The sequence below is a fragment of the Crocodylus porosus genome, unplaced genomic scaffold, assembly GCF_001723895.1.
Source record: "Crocodylus porosus isolate Cpor-Errol unplaced genomic scaffold, CroPor_comp1, whole genome shotgun sequence".
Lineage (NCBI taxonomy): Eukaryota > Metazoa > Chordata > Crocodylia > Crocodylidae > Crocodylus > Crocodylus porosus.
In genome coordinates this window covers 118,152-134,546 of record NW_017728894.1, presented here as the reverse complement: position 1 = coordinate 134,546, position 16,395 = coordinate 118,152, and the positions used below count along the sequence as shown (strand labels likewise).

Genomic DNA, 16,395 nt, shown 5'->3' with positions numbered 1-16,395 from the left:
CACGCTTGCACATGGGGCACATGCACAAAAGCACCATCCACACATGCATGGGGAGCGCACATACACAAAAAGCAAATACACACACATGGAATTTATACATATGCACATAGAGTGCACACACAGCTCACAGGCACTGCAGATGGAGAGCACACATGTTGTGCATGGAGCACACGCACGTCGCAGAGTGGTGCGCATCACGCAGAGCCCATGCATCACCTGCACAGCACATGTGTACCACAGGTGGCGCACGCCCACATGGACTGTGCACACACACACACAGAATAGACACATCACATACAGAGCCCACGCATCGCCCACACAGTGCATGCACACCTCAGACAGAGCATGCCTATATGGAGTGCACATGCATAACAGAGCTCATGCATCGCCTGCACAGTGCATGTGCATGGAGCATGTCCACATGGAGTGCATACGCAGGTGCACACAGAACGCATATGCACACTTGTGGAATTCACATGCATGTACACAAAACACACACAACTCAGACATGACAGACAGCGCACACACATCATGCACGGAGTGCAAGTGTGCCCCACATGCATTACACACGAACTAACAGCACCTCCAAAACTCCCACCCCCTACAATGCACAGGCCCCCCACTCCTTTCCCACTCCCACCACTCCAGGACCCGTTCCTGTACCCTCCTGGGGTCACATCCAGCCCCTGGCTCTGCCTGCCCTGCACCTCCTGCCGGCCAGGGGTGCCCTGCAGCCCCCTCTCAAGTGTCCACGTCCCCACCACACAGCAGCAGCCACATCAGGCCCACATGGAGGCGCAAGGCATGGGCTGGGGGGTCACAGGAGTTCGGGTGCGCACTCACTGCAGTTCATCTCGTCGGATGCATCCTCACAGTCGATGATCTGGTTGCAGCGGCTCGAGTTCCCGATGCATCTCCCGTCACGGCACCGGAACTCCGTGGCAGCGCAACTGGTCTCTGGAGGACGGGGGGTAGCAGAGACCAGTGCTGTGAGCTCTTCACTCACACACACGTGCTCACATGTGCATGCATGCTGCCCTGGGGACAATGCACCACAGCCAGGCACACACGTGCCATGCCCCCCTGCACACTCATGCGCAGATGCACACACACTAACCCAGGGCCATGCCCTTCGCCTGCTTCAGGGCACATGTATGTACACATCTGCACACAAGACATCCTCATGCAAGCCCGGGTGTGCACATATGTGGACACCCCACCCCAGGGGATATATTTGCATGTGGGATCTATGGCATTAGCAGCAGGAAGCAGGATGCTTTGCTCCTGTCATGTGGCTGAGCTGGAGGCCTGCCCAGGCACCATGGAGGCTCCATGCCCATGGTGCGGGGCCACCACGGCCTGCCTGGCGGGGAGCAGGAGGCACTCACTGTTGCACGGGACTTCATCAGAGTTGTCACCACAGTTGTCGACTCCATTGCACCAGTCACGCGAGGCCACACAGCGCCCGTTCATGCAGTGCAGGTAGCCCTTCCTGCACTTGCGGCTGCCTGCAGGGGTGGAGGAGGGGCACGAGGTGTGGGGAGGGTTTCAGGGTCCACGGGCCTCCCAACCCCCCTATGAGTGTCTGTGAGGGTGGGGGAGAATAGCTCAGGTTAAGCAGCCCCTCCTGCTGCATTGCCCCCACCCCTCCCCCCGAGCTAAGTTGGAACCCGGGAATCTGGACTTGCAGATCCCTCCCGGCTGCACCCCCAGAGCAGGATGGGACCCCAGAGTCCAGGCAGGGCCTTACTGCAGTAGGACTGCTTCTCATCCGACTTGTCCTTGCAGTGGGCAACGCTGTCGCAGGTGAGCGCAAAGTCAATGCAGTCGCCATTGCCACACTCGAACTCCTCGTGCGCGTTGCAAGTGGAGTTGGGAGCTGCAACGGAGGCACCAAGCACCAGGTGTCAGCCACCAGCCCCAGCCCAGCCCCAAGCTCCCATGCGCTCCCTCCCCTGCACTCCACCTTTGCACGTGAGGTCGTCCTGTAGCACCCGATCGCCACGGCATGAGCAGTTCACTTGCCCCCGGGGTGTGAGGAGGCACAGGTCCTGGCAGCCCCCGTTGTTCACACGGCATGGGGACAGCTCACCTGGAGGGGGTGCAGGGTATGTATGTGGCCAGGGGATGTCCAGCATCCCTCCAGGCCTGGGACACACTCCCATCGAGGCCCCCACACCCCCATACTCACCCCTGAGCCCCCCACCCTTGGAGACAGTCGGGGAGAGAAGTGACACAGGCTGGGGGGGCAGGTGGCAGAGCCACCAGGGCCAGGAGGGGGTTGGTGGGGCAAGACCCCCTGCACCTACAAGGGGCAGCACTGAGGGCAGATGGGCAGGGGTATATCCCTACCATGCAGGGAGACAGGAGAGGGGTCAGGGGTGAGGGTGCCCCCGCATGCCCAGACTCACAGCTGTTGGTGTCGTTGGCCACGGCAATGATGCCCATGGGCTGCTGGGGGATGTCGACACGCAGCAGCCGCATGTCGGAGCCCATGTGCTTGTTGGCGCGCTGCACGGCACGGCGCACCCAGTCCGTCCAGAAGATGTAGTCGCTGTACACGGCCAGGCCAAACGGGTGCACCGGCTCTGACTTCAGGATCACCTGCCCCAGTGCCCCACAGCACCATCAGCACCAAGGGCTGGAGGAGGGGGCAACCCCTGAGTCCCAGCTCCCCGCACCCCATGACTCACATAGCGGTGGGAGCCATCGTACTCGCAGCGCTCAATCTTGTCCAGCGTGGCATCAGAGAAGTAGAGCTTCTCAGCCTGGTGGTCGATGGCCAGCCCATTGGGTGTGCGGATGTCCTGGTCGATGATGATGAGGACGTTGGCGCCTCCCAGTGTGGCCCGCATGATGCTAGGGTGCTGCTCATTCCAGTTGGTCCAAAACATCAGGCTGGATGTGTGTGGGGGGGGAACACGGGGCTGAGCCAACCTCTGCCAGGACAGCGGGGGCCCTTCTTCTCCCCAAAGGCATCTCCAGCACCCGGGAAGGGTTTGTCCCACCAGCTGTGTGGCCAGGAGCTGGGGCCTGGCTGTGGCACCCCCCGCCGCCCCACTTACTTCTGGCATTCATCCAGCACGAAGGCACGGGGGTGGTCGTCACTCGACATGGTGATGACAGTCTCGCGCTCGAAGGCGCCCACGCGGCTCTGGTCCACTGTGTGCCGCGTGATGGTGGACGTGGTGTAGCTGGTCCAGTAGAGCGTGTCCCAGCCCCGGTGGTAAGCCAGCCCCTCCACTGAGCCCACGTCTGGGGGGCAGAGGGGAGGGGTGAGACGATGCTACCTGCCACCCCGCTAGCGCCTCCCCTCCATACTGAGACTGATGCCCCAGAAGCCAAATTCTGCTCCCGGCTGCACTGGTGGAAGCCGGAGATCAGAATTGGGCCCCCACGTGCTCTTGCAGCCGTGACCTTTGGCCTCAGAAGGTATAAGTGCTATAGCCTGTCTGACCCTTGTGAACTACCTTGCACAATGAGCATGATGCACATGTGCAGGTAACTGGGAAAGACACCAGGCAGGAAGCAGGGAGCAAGCACCAGTCTCTGTGTCCTGGGCACCTTCCTCATGAGCTGCCTTGCACTGTCACACAACTGGTGACAGACATGGACACGAGGAAGGTGCTGTGCAGGGAGCTGGAAGTACGTGCTTGTCTCAAAGCCCCAGGGACCAAGGGCCCCACTCCCTACTGCCCAACCCACACAAGTTCCCTCACACTATTGCACGATGGGCATGAGCCTTGGGCACAAGGAAGGTGCCATTCAGGGAGCTGGCAAGCACTAGGAACACTCCCACTTCTCTGAAACCTGGCCTCCCCAGGCCCCGGAGGTCAGGGAGCAGAGGGGATGGGCGCCCTCACTCTCCACGATGGTCTTGCGCCCGGTGCCATCGTCGTTGATCTGCTGGATGTTGCCAAAGTGGATGTCGCTGTAGAAGATGCGGCTGGCACCCTGCACCCCACCCTGGTAGTCAAAGGCCAATGCGATAACGTTCTTCATGTGCTCGGCGTCTTCGAAGGGCTTGATGGGCGCGTTGAGGTTGGTCTCGTCCGACAGGTGTATGCTCTTGAGGATGGTGCGCTCCGAGTAGAGCAGGTAGCCGTCATAGTCGCGGCAGCTCACACCGTCCTCGGCCAGCATGCCGTGGGCGCACGCGCATGTTCGCCGGCCCCCGCCCCGGAACAGGCACAGCTGCTCACAGCCCCCGTTGCTCTGGGCACAGATGTTGGTGCCTGTGGGGAGTGCAGCATGGCATCAGAGCAGGAGAGGGAGCCGGGCTCGGGCATAGGCTGAGAGCGCGGGCGGTGTCAGCGGTCCCGGGGAGCGGCCAGGGCCTTTGGGCTGTGAGCAAGGGGCGGTGCATGGGATGCTGGGGGTGAGAGTGTGCATGTGATACTGAGGGTGAGTGTGATACTGGGGGTGAGAGCATGTGTGTGTGATTCCATGTGTGCAGGACCATAAGAGAGCATGGGAGATACGGGGGAGACACGTGAGAGTCCATGTCTAATGCTACATGCAAGATCTGTAGTGCGTGTGTGGCACAGGGCACGTGTGAGAGGGTGGGTGAAGCTCCAGGGAAGGGAGTGTGTGACTGTGAGACATGGGGCGCGTGTGTGTGTGTGTGTGTGTGTGTGAGTGAGAGAGAGAGAGAGAGAGAGAAGCCGGGGCAGGGGAGGGGAGTGGGTTGACTGTGAGACGGTGCACATATAACTCCAGGGCTCTACAGTGTAACTGCGAAACACAGAGTGAGTGTGTGTTTCTGTACATGAAACTCCAGGGGTTGTACACGTGAGTAGGAAACATGGTGCATAAGTACATGCACACGCGTGTGTGAGAAACTCGTGGGACGTGGGGAGCGAGTGTGTGCATGTGAGAGACCCTGCCTGGAAGTGAGGGAACTCCATGTGCACAAGAACCAGGCTGTGCACATATGCACATGTGACAGGTGACATATGCACCCACAAGGGCACGTGTGAGGGACACTGCTTGCCTCATCTGCAGTTCCAAATGCCTCCTCGAGCTCTGCCGTCCAGCCAGTGCCAAGGCACAGGAGAGGACCCCTACTCAGGGGGCTGCCATGCCTGCCCCAGCCCCAGGACCCCCTGCACCAGCCCCAGGACCCCCCCTCGCCGGCCTCCTGCGCACCCTTCTGCCGGGCCCGGTTGAAGACTTTGATGTCCTTGAGCTGGACACCGATGCCTGTGCGCAGGGACACCGACTCGGTGGCATTGTCTTTGCTGCCCCTCTTGATGGAGCCATTCGCATGGGTCCTGCCGGGGAGAGGGAACACAGGTGGGCACTGAGTATGGTGTACCATGTGCCCCTGGGACCACCCCCTGCATGCCCCACGTCCTGCGAACCTCCCGGACATCAGCCCCTGGGGGTGGAGGACTCGGGAAGCTTACCGGTCACTCCAGTAGATGTAATCCTCGAAGACAGAGACAGAGAACATGTCCATGTTGTTGCTGGCCAGCACAACCTCCCGGGCCTCGCCCGTCTCCAGGTCGATCCGCTCGATCTTGTCTGTCCGGGCATCGCACCAGTACAGTTTCCCATCCTGGCAGGGGCACGGGGCAGGGGTTAGAGACCCCGATGCCCTTCGCCCCGAGCTGCGCAGCCCCAGCCTCAGCCACATCATGCACGCGCCACAGGCACCCTGGCCCACCTCGTAGTCCACGGAGATGCCGTTGGGCCAGCTGATGCTGACGTTGACCAGCACAACACGCTCGGAGCCATCCAGGCGCGATCGCTCGATGCGGGGGTACTGCCCCCACTCCGTCCAGAACAGGTACCTGTGGGCAGGGGACGCGAGTCACCCGCTGCCCCGCCGAGCCCCAAGCCCCCAGCTCTGGGAAGAGAACCCAGGAGTCGTCCCAGCCCCCGGCCTGCCCCTGCTTTAGCTCTCCCTCCCCTGATGCCCAGAAGAGAACCCAGGGGTCCCGTCCCCCCCCACCGCTGCCTTACCCCTTCTCTGGGTGCACAGTGATGGCCCGTGGCTTGTCCAGCCCTTGGGAGATGACCACATAGCGGAAGGAGCCGTTGAGTCGCGCCACCTCGATGACATCAAAGCCCTGGTCCGTCCAGTAGATGTTGCCTGCGAGACACCGGTGGGTACCATGACAACCCCTCCCAGGCCACATCTCACCCCCACCCCACCCCAACCCCCGGCCCTCACCTGCGATCCAGTCCACGGCAATGCCTTCCACGCGCCCAATGCCATTGGTCACCACGTCCTCGCGCCATGTCTGGTCCCGCTTGGCCCGGCTGATGGTGCTGAGCCCCATGTCCACCCAGTAGATGGTGTCATTCTCTGGGGAGGGATGGTGTAAGGGGCCAGGCCAGGCCCAATGGGGGCTCTGGGGGAGGCCCACATGCTGCTAAAAGGGCGCTGGGGGCAGAGAAGGGGGCTGGCGGGGGGAGCAGCAATCCGCCTTGGTGTGGCTGACACCTGCCCCCAGCCCGGTCCATGCCACTAGAGTGGGGGAAACTGAGGCATGGCACCAGGGGTCGGGGCGGAGCAAGGACCAGAGCCCAGGTGTCTGGGCTGAACCCCACTGGACGGGGAGCTGGCGAAAGGGGGTGCTCTCACCTGCGTGGAAGTCAATGCCCACGGCCAGCGAGGTCCCGGACACAGGCACCAGCGCGTCCGACTTGTCGTTGGGGTCCAGGGGGATGCCGCGGATGCCCTCGTGCACTGAGTAGAGCAGGAAGGAGCCCACACCTGCAACACGTGTGTGGATGCTGTCAGGGGCCAGGGTCATGGCCCAGGGCTCTGGCCCCCACATGCCTGGGCCGTACATGGCTAGCACTCCAAGGAGTGGGCATGCGTCCCCCGAGGCCACAGGAGGGGCAGCCATGTGGTGCCTGTGATAAGGGGACACCCTGCTCCATGATACACCCCAGCCCCTTGCTGCTCCTGCCATGTCTCCATCACAGGTGGGCAGCAGCAAGACAGATGGATGCTGCCATGGGACAGACCCCCCCCCACTGGACTCCAATCACAGAGGGGCCTGGGAAGCACTTTGCAAAGGTCCAAGGGCACCCACTGGTGCCCCCCCACACCCCCGCCACGCGGCAACTGTGCAACTGTGAGCAGTCGCACCAGGCACCAGCAGAGGGCAGCAGTGCTGCACCAGCAAGGTCGTGCTCACACAAGAGCCCAGCTGGGAGGGGAGGGGAGGGGAAGGAAGGGGGGTCCCAGTGGGTGCAGGGGGGGCTCTCACCCTCGCACGACTGCTGCCCACTCTTGAGGCTGTAGCCGGCCGTGCACATGCAGGCGCGCGTGGTCTCCGACGTGGGCAGGCAGAGCTGCGAGCAGTCCCCGTTGTTCACGCTGCAGGGGTTGGTGCTGGCTGCAGACGGGGGCAGTAGGAGGCTGAGGGGGGCCGGGAGGGGGTCTGCACCCCCACAAGCCCCCTCCCCACTGCTGGAGCCCCTGCACCCTTGCACCGGCCCCAGGACTCCAGCAGCACCAGGCTCCGGGCTCTCCAGATGCCCAAGCCACGGGTATCATCTCCGGATGCCCCAGCTCCAGGCTCTCTGGATGCCAGTAGGGCCCCTGCCCCCCACCGGCCCATCTCCCTCCCCCAGTACTCCCCCCGTGTCCCCCACTCACCCTGCTGCACACTCTCATCGTACACCTTCATATGCATGACCAGCGTGGTACTGTTCCTCAGCACCACGGCACCTGTCCCGTCCTTCTTGTTGCAGATGCCCACGCGCTCCGATGCCTGGTCCGCCCACCACAGCTTGTCGCCTACCCAGGGAGGGGAAAACAGGGGATGTGTCACGAGTGGGCACAGCCTCAGCACCCCCCTTCACCCCCCGACCCGTGTCTGGTGCTCACCCATGATGGCCAAGGCCGTGGCCTTGCTCAGCTGCCCCTTCATGGCATCCAGGACCTCCAAGCTGGTGCCATCCAGGTTGCAGCGGTTGATGGTGCCATTGCCAGAGCTGATCCAGTACAGTTTGCTCTCGGGGTAGTCGATGGCCAGGCCTGCGAGGCAGGGGGTGGTTATGGGGAGCAAATACAGAGCAGGGGGCAAATACAGTGCGTGCCACTCTCCCAACGGGCTGCGCAGGGCCTGGTGCGAGATAGCGGCTGCTCCCCACTCAGCCCCGGGGAGACAGGCAGGACCTGGGGCACCCACGGGAGGGGGGCAGGGGCTGGCGGGGTGGGGTCCGTACCGACAGGCGCCTTCTGGTTGGTAAAGAGGAGGCTGCGGTTGCTGCCATCCATGTTGGCCACGCTGATGTTGTCACCATCAGTCCAGTACAGCTTCCTGCATGCGGTGGGGACCGGGTTAACGGGGGCTGAGCTGCGCCCTCGCGGTGAGCACTGAACTGGGGGTAGCGTGGAAGCCTGGGCACACGTGTGGGTGTGTGTGCATGCGTGCTGGACAGCAACATGTCCCCCTCTTGCCTGGACATGTGTGGTGACATGGGAGCGACGGCCTGCTGACCTCCTCATGCTGCACATGTGCAGGGGGCTCCACCCAGTTCTTGCATGCATGTGCACACACACACACACACACACAGAGGCACATATGCACACACACATGTGCACAACAGGACTACAGTCATTTCTCTCATACATGTGTGCACACACACGGGACCACATTTTATTCACACGTGCACAGAGGCACACCTGCACACGTACGTGTGCACACATAGGACTGTACTCATTTCTGTCACACACACATGAGCACATGGGACTGCACCCATTTCTTGCACACATGCAGATATACACATGTACACACAGGACCACCCATTTCCCTCTCACACATGCGTGCCCACAGAGGCACACATGCATGCACTCGTTTCTCTCACATGTGCACACGTGCACATTCACATTCCCACTGACACACATTCACATACAGCAGCGCAAGCCCTGTCTCTTGCACATACCCGCGCTGACACACCTGTACTGAGCTGCAGCCTGTTTCTGGCACACGCACACATTCGCACACCCCCTCCCACACACACTGCCCTGCCACCATCTCTCACGTATACACACACCCACACTAGCACTACCTGAGCTGCTGCAGCCCACTTTGCTCTTTCGCGTGCAAGTGGTTGTGTAGCCAGGCATGGGTGCACCCCCACGCAATCACACAGTGGCATGCACATATGATCACACCCACCCACACCCTGTCATATACAGGTGCAGGCCACACGATTGAGCACATACACACACAGCTGGTCACACATGTGCACTTATACACACATGCACACATATGTAGTCATGCATGTGCACATGCAATCAGTTGTGCACACTTGTGTGCACAATCTGGCATGTGTGCACATACACCATCAGCCATGCACATGTGCATGCACATGCAAAGTTGTGTGCATATACACACAATCATTCTTGCACGTATGCCTGCACTTGCAATCAGCAGTATGCATGTTCATGCACGCACAATCACACACAGCTGTATGCATGTGCATACACAGAATCCCAGAGTTGCGCACATGCTCTTGCACATGCTCCTGCACACACAATCACATGCACAGATGGACCCAGGCTGGTGTCCTCTGGCCCAGCCCCTCCCCCTGGGCACATCCTCAGCCCCGCAGCCCAAAGCCACTGCCCCTGTGGCCCAAAGGTCCAGGCTGGCAAGGACTCACCCACGCAGCGGATGGACCACTAGGCCGTGGGGCTTGTCCAACCCCTGGATGACAGCATTCTTGAAGGAGCCGTCCAGCCGCGCCACGTTGATCTGCTTCTTGTTGGTGTCATAGCTGGTCCAGAAGAGGTTCCTGGAGACCCAGTCCACGGACAGCCCGTGGGCGTTGGGCAGGTCTGCAAGGCAGCGGGTGCAGGGATGCATTAGCGGGGCCCCCCAGCTGCCAGCCAGGAGCAGAGCATGCTGGGAAACCCTGGGCAGTGACATCACAGCGCATGGTGGAGGGGGCAGGCTGCACCATGGCCACTGGCCCGTGGCCCTGGTGTGGGAGGAACTGGGTGCAAACCAGGCCATGGTATCAGACCCTGTGGCCCAGGGTGGATAGGGCAGGCTGCACTGTGGCCTCCTGGGGCGGAGGGAACCAGGGATAGCCTGCGCCATGGTATTAGGCCCCGTGACCCACGGTGGAGGGGGCAGGTTGCACCATGGCGGCAGTCCCCAGGGTGAGGGAAGCCATGGGCTGGCTGTGCCATGGTATCAGGCCCCGTGGCCCAGGGCGGACAGGACAGGCCACACCATGGCGGCAGTCCCCAGGGTGGAGCAGACTCTGCTATGGTATCAGGCCCCGTGGCACCATGGTGGAGGAGGCAGGCTGCACAGTGGTGGCAGACCCGGTGGCCCTAGGGTGGGGCAGGCCATGCCGTGGTACCAGGCCCTGTGGCCAGGAGAGGCCACGCTGGCCCCAGGGGCCAGTGGGACTCACCTGCAGAGACCACAGTCTCGACACCAGTGCCATTGATGAAGGCACGCTTGATAGCCTGGGTGCGCACGTCAGACCAGTAGATGCGCTGCTCGCGGGCGTCGTAGTCGACCACGGTGACGTTGTCGATGTCAGGCACCGTGAAGGAGATGATGTAGTTGTAGTAGGGGCTGTCCACGTCCACACCACGGATCTCCATCTGCCGCGCGTACAGCAGGAACTGCCGGAACTCTGTGCGGGCGGCACGGGGTCAGCGAGGGGGACTCCCGGCCCGTGGCCCGGGGGTGTCCCTGCCCCGACCTCCATTCTCAGCTCCCCCATGTCCAGGGACACTGGGCAGGCAGCGGGGGCTGAGGGTGAGACCAGTGGGCTGAGCCTGGACGCCTGGGCTCCCTCCCATTCCAGGAGGGGAATCGGGTGTGGGGCCGGGGCCCGGATGCCTGGGCTCTCTGGGAAGGCAGTGCGAGTTAGGGGGCGAGAACAATGGGGCTGGGACCTGGATGCCCAGGTCCTTTCCCCAGTCGAGCCAGCTCTAGCGAAGCCCCCTTCCTCCTCCCCATCTCTGTCCCACAGGGTCCTGGCAGGCTCCTGGGGCTGAAGCTACCCCCCACCCCCAGTGCCCTCCAGACCCCCCCCGCTACCGTAGCATGTGGTGGTGTCCTTGTCCAGCTTCATGAGATGGGGGCAGGCACATGACAGCGTCCGGTTGTAGTTGATGAGGCAGAGGTGGGAGCAGGGCCCACGGCCCCCATTGGCCTCGCATGGGTTGGGGGCTGCCACGGGGGCACAGTGGTGAGACCTCAGCCCAGCCCCAGGCCCCTCCTGTCCCTTCATTTCCATCTGAGACATCCCCCAGCCCACCCAGCACCCCCTATTCCCATCTGAGCCCCCCATAGACCTCCTAACTCCCCCATTCCCATCTGAGACCCCCCAGCCTGCCCAGCACCCTCTATTCCCATCTGAGGCCCCATTCCCAGGCCCACAACCTACTCCCACCAGGGCCCATAACTGGAGCCTGAGCAGGGGGATCAGGTCTGAGCCCTCGGGGGTATCAGGGGTCTCCAAGCACAACAGGGGTGCTCCCAGCATGCACTGCTCCACCTGCCATGCCCTCCCTCCCCCCAGTGCGGGCGGTGCATGCTCACCCAGCGGCTGCCGGGAGGGGTGGTAGACCTGCAGGTCGAAGGGTTGCGTGTTGGTGCGTTGAACCACCGTCACGTTGTGGCCTGTCCACTTGTTGGCCTTGGCCAGGGTGTTGGTGCGCCAGTCGGTCCAGTAGACCTCACCGCCGTACAGGGTCACCGCAAATGGGTGTGACAGGTACTCGTGGCCCCGCAGCACCTCCATGTGCCCCGTCCCATCATACAGCGCTGAGTAGATGGCATCAGACCTGGGGAGTGGGCGAGAGACCCAGCAGGGATGGAGAAGGGTTGTTAGGGACCGGGGGAGGTCTGAGACCTGGCAATGGCTGTGTGGGGCTGGGCAGGGACTGGGGGGTCTGAGACCTCTCCAGGCTTGGAGGGGGGCCGGCAGGGACTGGGTGTGGGGGTCTGAGACCTAGCAATGGCTGCAAGGGGCCGAGGAGGGACCAGGAGGGCCTGCGACCCAGCGAGAGCTGCAGGGGGGTGTCAGGAACTGGGAAATGGGATCGAGACCAAACAAGGGCTCAGGGCAGAGGTTAGGCAGGGGCTGGGAGGTCCCAGCTGAGCCTGCTCCAGGGCCTCGGGGTGGGTGAGCAGCCATGGAGGATCCCAGGTGGAGTGTGGGGGCGGCGAGGCAAGGGTTGGGGGCAGCGCCAGGGGTCAGGGCTGGTACCTGGCATCGATCCAGAGGATGCGCTTCTCCAGGTAGTCAACGGTGAGGCCGTTAGGCCACCCCCCCGAGCCCGTCTCCTTATGGATGGTGCGCCGGCCTGCGCCGCTCATGGAAGCTGCCTCAATGCGCGGCAGGCTGGCATCCCAGTCCGTCCAGAACAGGATCCTGGGGATCAGGGGACACCGAGGTCAGAGGTCACATACCACCCTCTACCTCTCCCCACAACTGGATCCTGGCAGGCGGGGGCGTAGGCACAGAGATTGGAGATGAAAGAGCAGAGGTCACACCATCTCTCCCATGGGGAGGGGGCCAGGGGGCGCCCAGGAAGACAGTGGTACAGCAGTGGTAGCTGTGCAGACCGTATCCCTCCCTCCCTGTTGCCATGGTCCCAGGTCCCAGGCCCAGCATCACTGCTGGGGCAGGCTGGGGGTTGGGGTGGGGGGTGTCAGGGGCTTGGCCCACCCATAGCGGGGGTCAAGGGCGATGGCGCGGGGGTGCTCGATGTCGCCAGCCAGCAGCGTGGTGCGCATGGTGCCGTCCAGCTTGGCCACCTCGATCTGGTCCAGGTTGCTCTCCACCCAGTAGATGTTGCCGGCGATCCAGTCCACCGCCAGCCCCTCGGGCGTTGCCAGCCCATACTGGATCACCACCTCAAAACTGGTCAGTGCTGTGGGGGGGACCGGGCTGTCAGCACCCCAAGGGGCTCCACTCCACCCCGGCCCACCCCGTCTCCCTGCACTGCAGTATGGGACCCCCGAACCGCGGAGGTGCCGGCAGCAGTAATCGTGTTAGGCTGGGCTTTGTGCGCTCGCAGCTGCTGGGCTGTAATTACCATTAGGGGCGCGCCGGGGAATGCTAATTAACGCCTACATAATGAGCGGCCGCCGGGAGCAGAAAGGTATCATTATATGGGGCTGAATGAGCCGGCGGTGCAGCCGGGGGGCTCATTATATGCATCCAGCCCCCCCAGCCTGCCCCGTGCCCAGGACGTCCCAGCAATGGGGGGCCCTGGGGCGACGCACCCCCATTCTCCAGCAGTTTGCCCCGGTAGATCTTGTCCTCCACCACGTCGGTCCAGTACAGTGAACTCTGGTTGAGGTGGAAGTCGAGGGCGATGGTATTGCGCAGGCCGGGCACCAGCACGCTGTAGTCGCCCTTGTGCAGGTCGATGCGGCGGATCTCGTGGCGGTTGGAGAAGATGATGAAGGGCTTGAAGGGGTCTGTTGGGGGAGACGGGAGGTCATGGGGAGGTGGTCCGAAGGGGCTGGAGGGATGGGCCAGCGGCACAATGGGGACTTTGGGCCCAACCCGTGGGGGCAGAGCAGGGAGGTTACAGTCAGCCTTGCTTTGGGCCCCCTCCCCCGCCGGTGCCCCTCACTTCCAGCCTGCAGCCCCCTCCTCACATGACTCCCATTCAACCCCCCTTGTCTCTACAGCAAGGCCACGGGCCCTGACCTCCCCCTGCACCCCCAGCTGCTCTCGGTAGGAAGAACCTCCCCAGCCCGGGCCACCCACCACCCCTTGCCAGTCCTTCCCGGGCGCTGGGAACAGAGAGACCTTTCTTGTGCCACCCGCGCCTGCCAACAGCAGCCGGGAGCAGCTCCCGCACAGGCGGGGGGGCTGTGCCCTTGGCAGGGGACAGGCTTGGTCCCCCCGCCCTAGGCCGGCCAAGACCCACTGCAGGACTGGCCCCAGCTGCCCCCAGAGGGGCACAGCCCCCACCCCCTGGAGGCAAGAAGCAGGGCGCAAGGCCGATGCGAATACCCTGCTTAGCATTCGCTTGGAACGAAGCCACTGCCAGGGCAGGCAGGTGCCAGGAAAGAGCCCCCCCCACCCCCCCATCACCCCGGGTTGCGGGGGAGGGAACAGGACAGGGGAAGGACAAAGGAGCCGTCCTGGAGCTGGAGAAGGCCCCGCGCAGGGCAGTGCAACCCTGAGTAACCCTGCAATGGGGGGTGGGACAGTCCCAGGTGCCCCCGCTAAAGCACACGTGGCCTTGCTGCCTGGCGTAAGCACATCCAGTGCTCTGCATACGCACTGTGCACATGCACCCTGTCCTTTGCACACACGCAGCTCCCAGGCCTGTGCGACTCTGGGCACCAGCTGGGTATGGCCTGGCCCAGTGCTGGGTGCCCGGCGCTGCACATACCCAGGCTGCGGCAGCTTTCGCCGTCAGGCTCCAGCATCCAGCCCTCGTAGCAGGAGCACTTGACGTTGAACTTGTCCTGCTCGCACTTCTGGCTGCACTTGAGGTGCTTGGCACAGTAGCTCTGGATCTGGCAGGTGCGGTTGTCGGTGCCCAGCTCCATGCCCAGTGGGCAGGAGCACACAATGCCCTCGCCTGGCGCTACTGTGCAGTTGTGGCTGCAGCTGCCGTTGTTCAGGGAGCACTGGTCTGCAGGGGGGGGCAGAGCACCTGTTCACATCCCTGGGACAGTGGGGAAGGACCCAGGTGCCCCCCAGCCTCTGCCATGAAATGCCTCTTCCTTCCTGGTCTGGGCACAGTACCCAAGCTTCTGGGCGCTGAGACCCACCTGCTCTAATCACAGCTCCCCCCGCACCCGGGAGAGACCCCGGGAGTCCTGGGATGAGACCCCGGTCCCCTGCCAGAGCTGGGAAAAGAACCCAGGAGTCCTGCGTCCAGACCCTCCCCTGCTTCCCTGCCCCGTTCCCCAGCCCCTTCCCACCGCTCCAGCCCAGTCGCCCTCAGAAGAGAACCCAGGTGTCCAGTCCCCTCAAAGAGGAAACCAGGCATCCGGTGCGGCTCACCGCAGAGCTCGCCCTCGTCAGAGCCGTCGGCGCAGTCGTCAGTGCCATCGCACAGCTTCTCGGGGGGCAGGCAGACAGTACTGGCATTGGCACAAGCGTGTGCGGGCGGCTTGCACGCCAGCGCCTCACAGCTCTCCTCATCCGAGTTGTCCTCGCAGTCGCTGTCCCCGTCGCACACCCATGCCTTGCTGATGCAGCGGGCTGTGGGGGGTGGCAGGTCACAGGGGAACATGGACACCCCTCCTGCCCCTCCCAGGAGAGCCCCCAGCCCTGGTGCCAGACCACCCACCCCCACCTCAGGTATTGCTATACCTGAGTCCTTGCAATACCTGAGTCCTTGCAGCCGAACTTCACATTGGGGTCGCAGACGTGGGTGACACCCTCACAGTTCTTCTCATCCGACGAGTCCATGCAGTCGGTGTCGCCATCACAGCGCCAGCGCATGGGGATGCACAGCCCATCCAGGCGGCACTGGAACTCGTCCGTGTGGCAGCCTCCGGGCGGGCGTGTGGCTGGAGGGGGCAGGGATGTTATCGGGACACCCCAGGCAAGGGGCATCCCAGGACCCCCCAGATCTCTGCAGCACCGGAGGGGGGGGTCCTTGCTGCCGCTGCCCTGCTCCATCCATGTGATGTGAGTCCCACATGGCCAGGGCCCTCACCCCCACCCTGTGCTGAGCCCTGGATAACTCATTGCACCCCAACACTGCCCCAGCTCAGACGGGCCGGGCTCAGCCCCGGAACCCCCTCCCTCAATGCCCAGGAGCTTTGCAGAAAGGTTGAGGAGGGGGCTTCACCCTGGGGACAGTCCCCAAGCCCTGGCCTGCCCCACAACCCCTAGCCAGTCCCTCCCTGCCCCACCAAAAGCTGAGCTGAGTCCCAGCTAACTCACTGCACCCCCAGAGCCAGGCTGGGCTCAGCCCCACAGCCCTCTTCCCTCAATATCCAGGAGCTTTGCGGGGGGGGTGAGGACCCCAAAGCCCTGGCCTGCCCTACAACCCCCAGCCAAGCGCCTCTCCAACTCCCCCCCAAAGCTGTGCTGAGCCCCAGGCAACTCATTGCACCCCCTGAACCAGGCCAGGTCCAGACCCGGCCCCTTCTCCCCCCATTTTTGGGGGCCAGGGGGCGTGGGGGGGAGGCACACCCTGGTTGGTGCAGTTGGCATGGGTCTCATCACTGTAGTCGCCGCAGTCATTGTCCCCGTCGCAGGTCCAATGCACAGGGATGCAGCGCCCGCTGTTGCACTTGAACTGGTTGCTGGAGCAGGAGTGGCTGCAGCCGGCCTCGTCGCTGTTGTCCCCACAGTCGTTGTCTGTGGGCGCGAGGAGGGTCAGTGGGCACAGTGGGGCTCCCAGGACTGGGCAGGGTCAGGCCAAGCCAGGCTGCATGTGCCCCACAGCCTGAGCAGGGGGCCTCCGAG

At 63.2% G+C, this 16,395-nt stretch overlaps 1 protein-coding gene across 1 annotated transcript in view; it reads right to left on the bottom strand.

The window, feature by feature from the left end:
* Positions 1–16,395, bottom strand: part of LRP1 (LDL receptor related protein 1) — a gene marked incomplete at its 3' end in the record, with an annotated part of 64,345 nt that overhangs the window by 18,242 nt on the left and 29,708 nt on the right. Inside the window, exons 20-48 of the mRNA XM_019556302.1 lie at positions 16,120–16,287; positions 15,306–15,488; positions 14,977–15,177; positions 14,357–14,602; positions 13,230–13,427; positions 12,670–12,874; positions 12,208–12,372; positions 11,538–11,782; positions 11,034–11,165; positions 10,396–10,623; positions 9,634–9,808; positions 8,191–8,285; positions 7,850–7,999; positions 7,619–7,759; positions 7,227–7,355; positions 6,593–6,724; positions 6,179–6,313; positions 5,968–6,097; positions 5,669–5,795; positions 5,409–5,560; positions 5,149–5,273; positions 3,864–4,235; positions 3,066–3,255; positions 2,694–2,898; positions 2,412–2,604; positions 1,967–2,092; positions 1,751–1,879; positions 1,389–1,508; positions 844–957 (exon numbers count right to left, since the gene is read on the bottom strand). Coding sequence (XP_019411847.1) covers positions 844–957; positions 1,389–1,508; positions 1,751–1,879; positions 1,967–2,092; positions 2,412–2,604; positions 2,694–2,898; positions 3,066–3,255; positions 3,864–4,235; positions 5,149–5,273; positions 5,409–5,560; positions 5,669–5,795; positions 5,968–6,097; positions 6,179–6,313; positions 6,593–6,724; positions 7,227–7,355; positions 7,619–7,759; positions 7,850–7,999; positions 8,191–8,285; positions 9,634–9,808; positions 10,396–10,623; positions 11,034–11,165; positions 11,538–11,782; positions 12,208–12,372; positions 12,670–12,874; positions 13,230–13,427; positions 14,357–14,602; positions 14,977–15,177; positions 15,306–15,488; positions 16,120–16,287 — 4,911 coding nt within the window. The remainder of the gene's footprint in view (positions 1–843; positions 958–1,388; positions 1,509–1,750; positions 1,880–1,966; positions 2,093–2,411; positions 2,605–2,693; positions 2,899–3,065; positions 3,256–3,863; positions 4,236–5,148; positions 5,274–5,408; positions 5,561–5,668; positions 5,796–5,967; positions 6,098–6,178; positions 6,314–6,592; positions 6,725–7,226; positions 7,356–7,618; positions 7,760–7,849; positions 8,000–8,190; positions 8,286–9,633; positions 9,809–10,395; positions 10,624–11,033; positions 11,166–11,537; positions 11,783–12,207; positions 12,373–12,669; positions 12,875–13,229; positions 13,428–14,356; positions 14,603–14,976; positions 15,178–15,305; positions 15,489–16,119; positions 16,288–16,395) is intronic.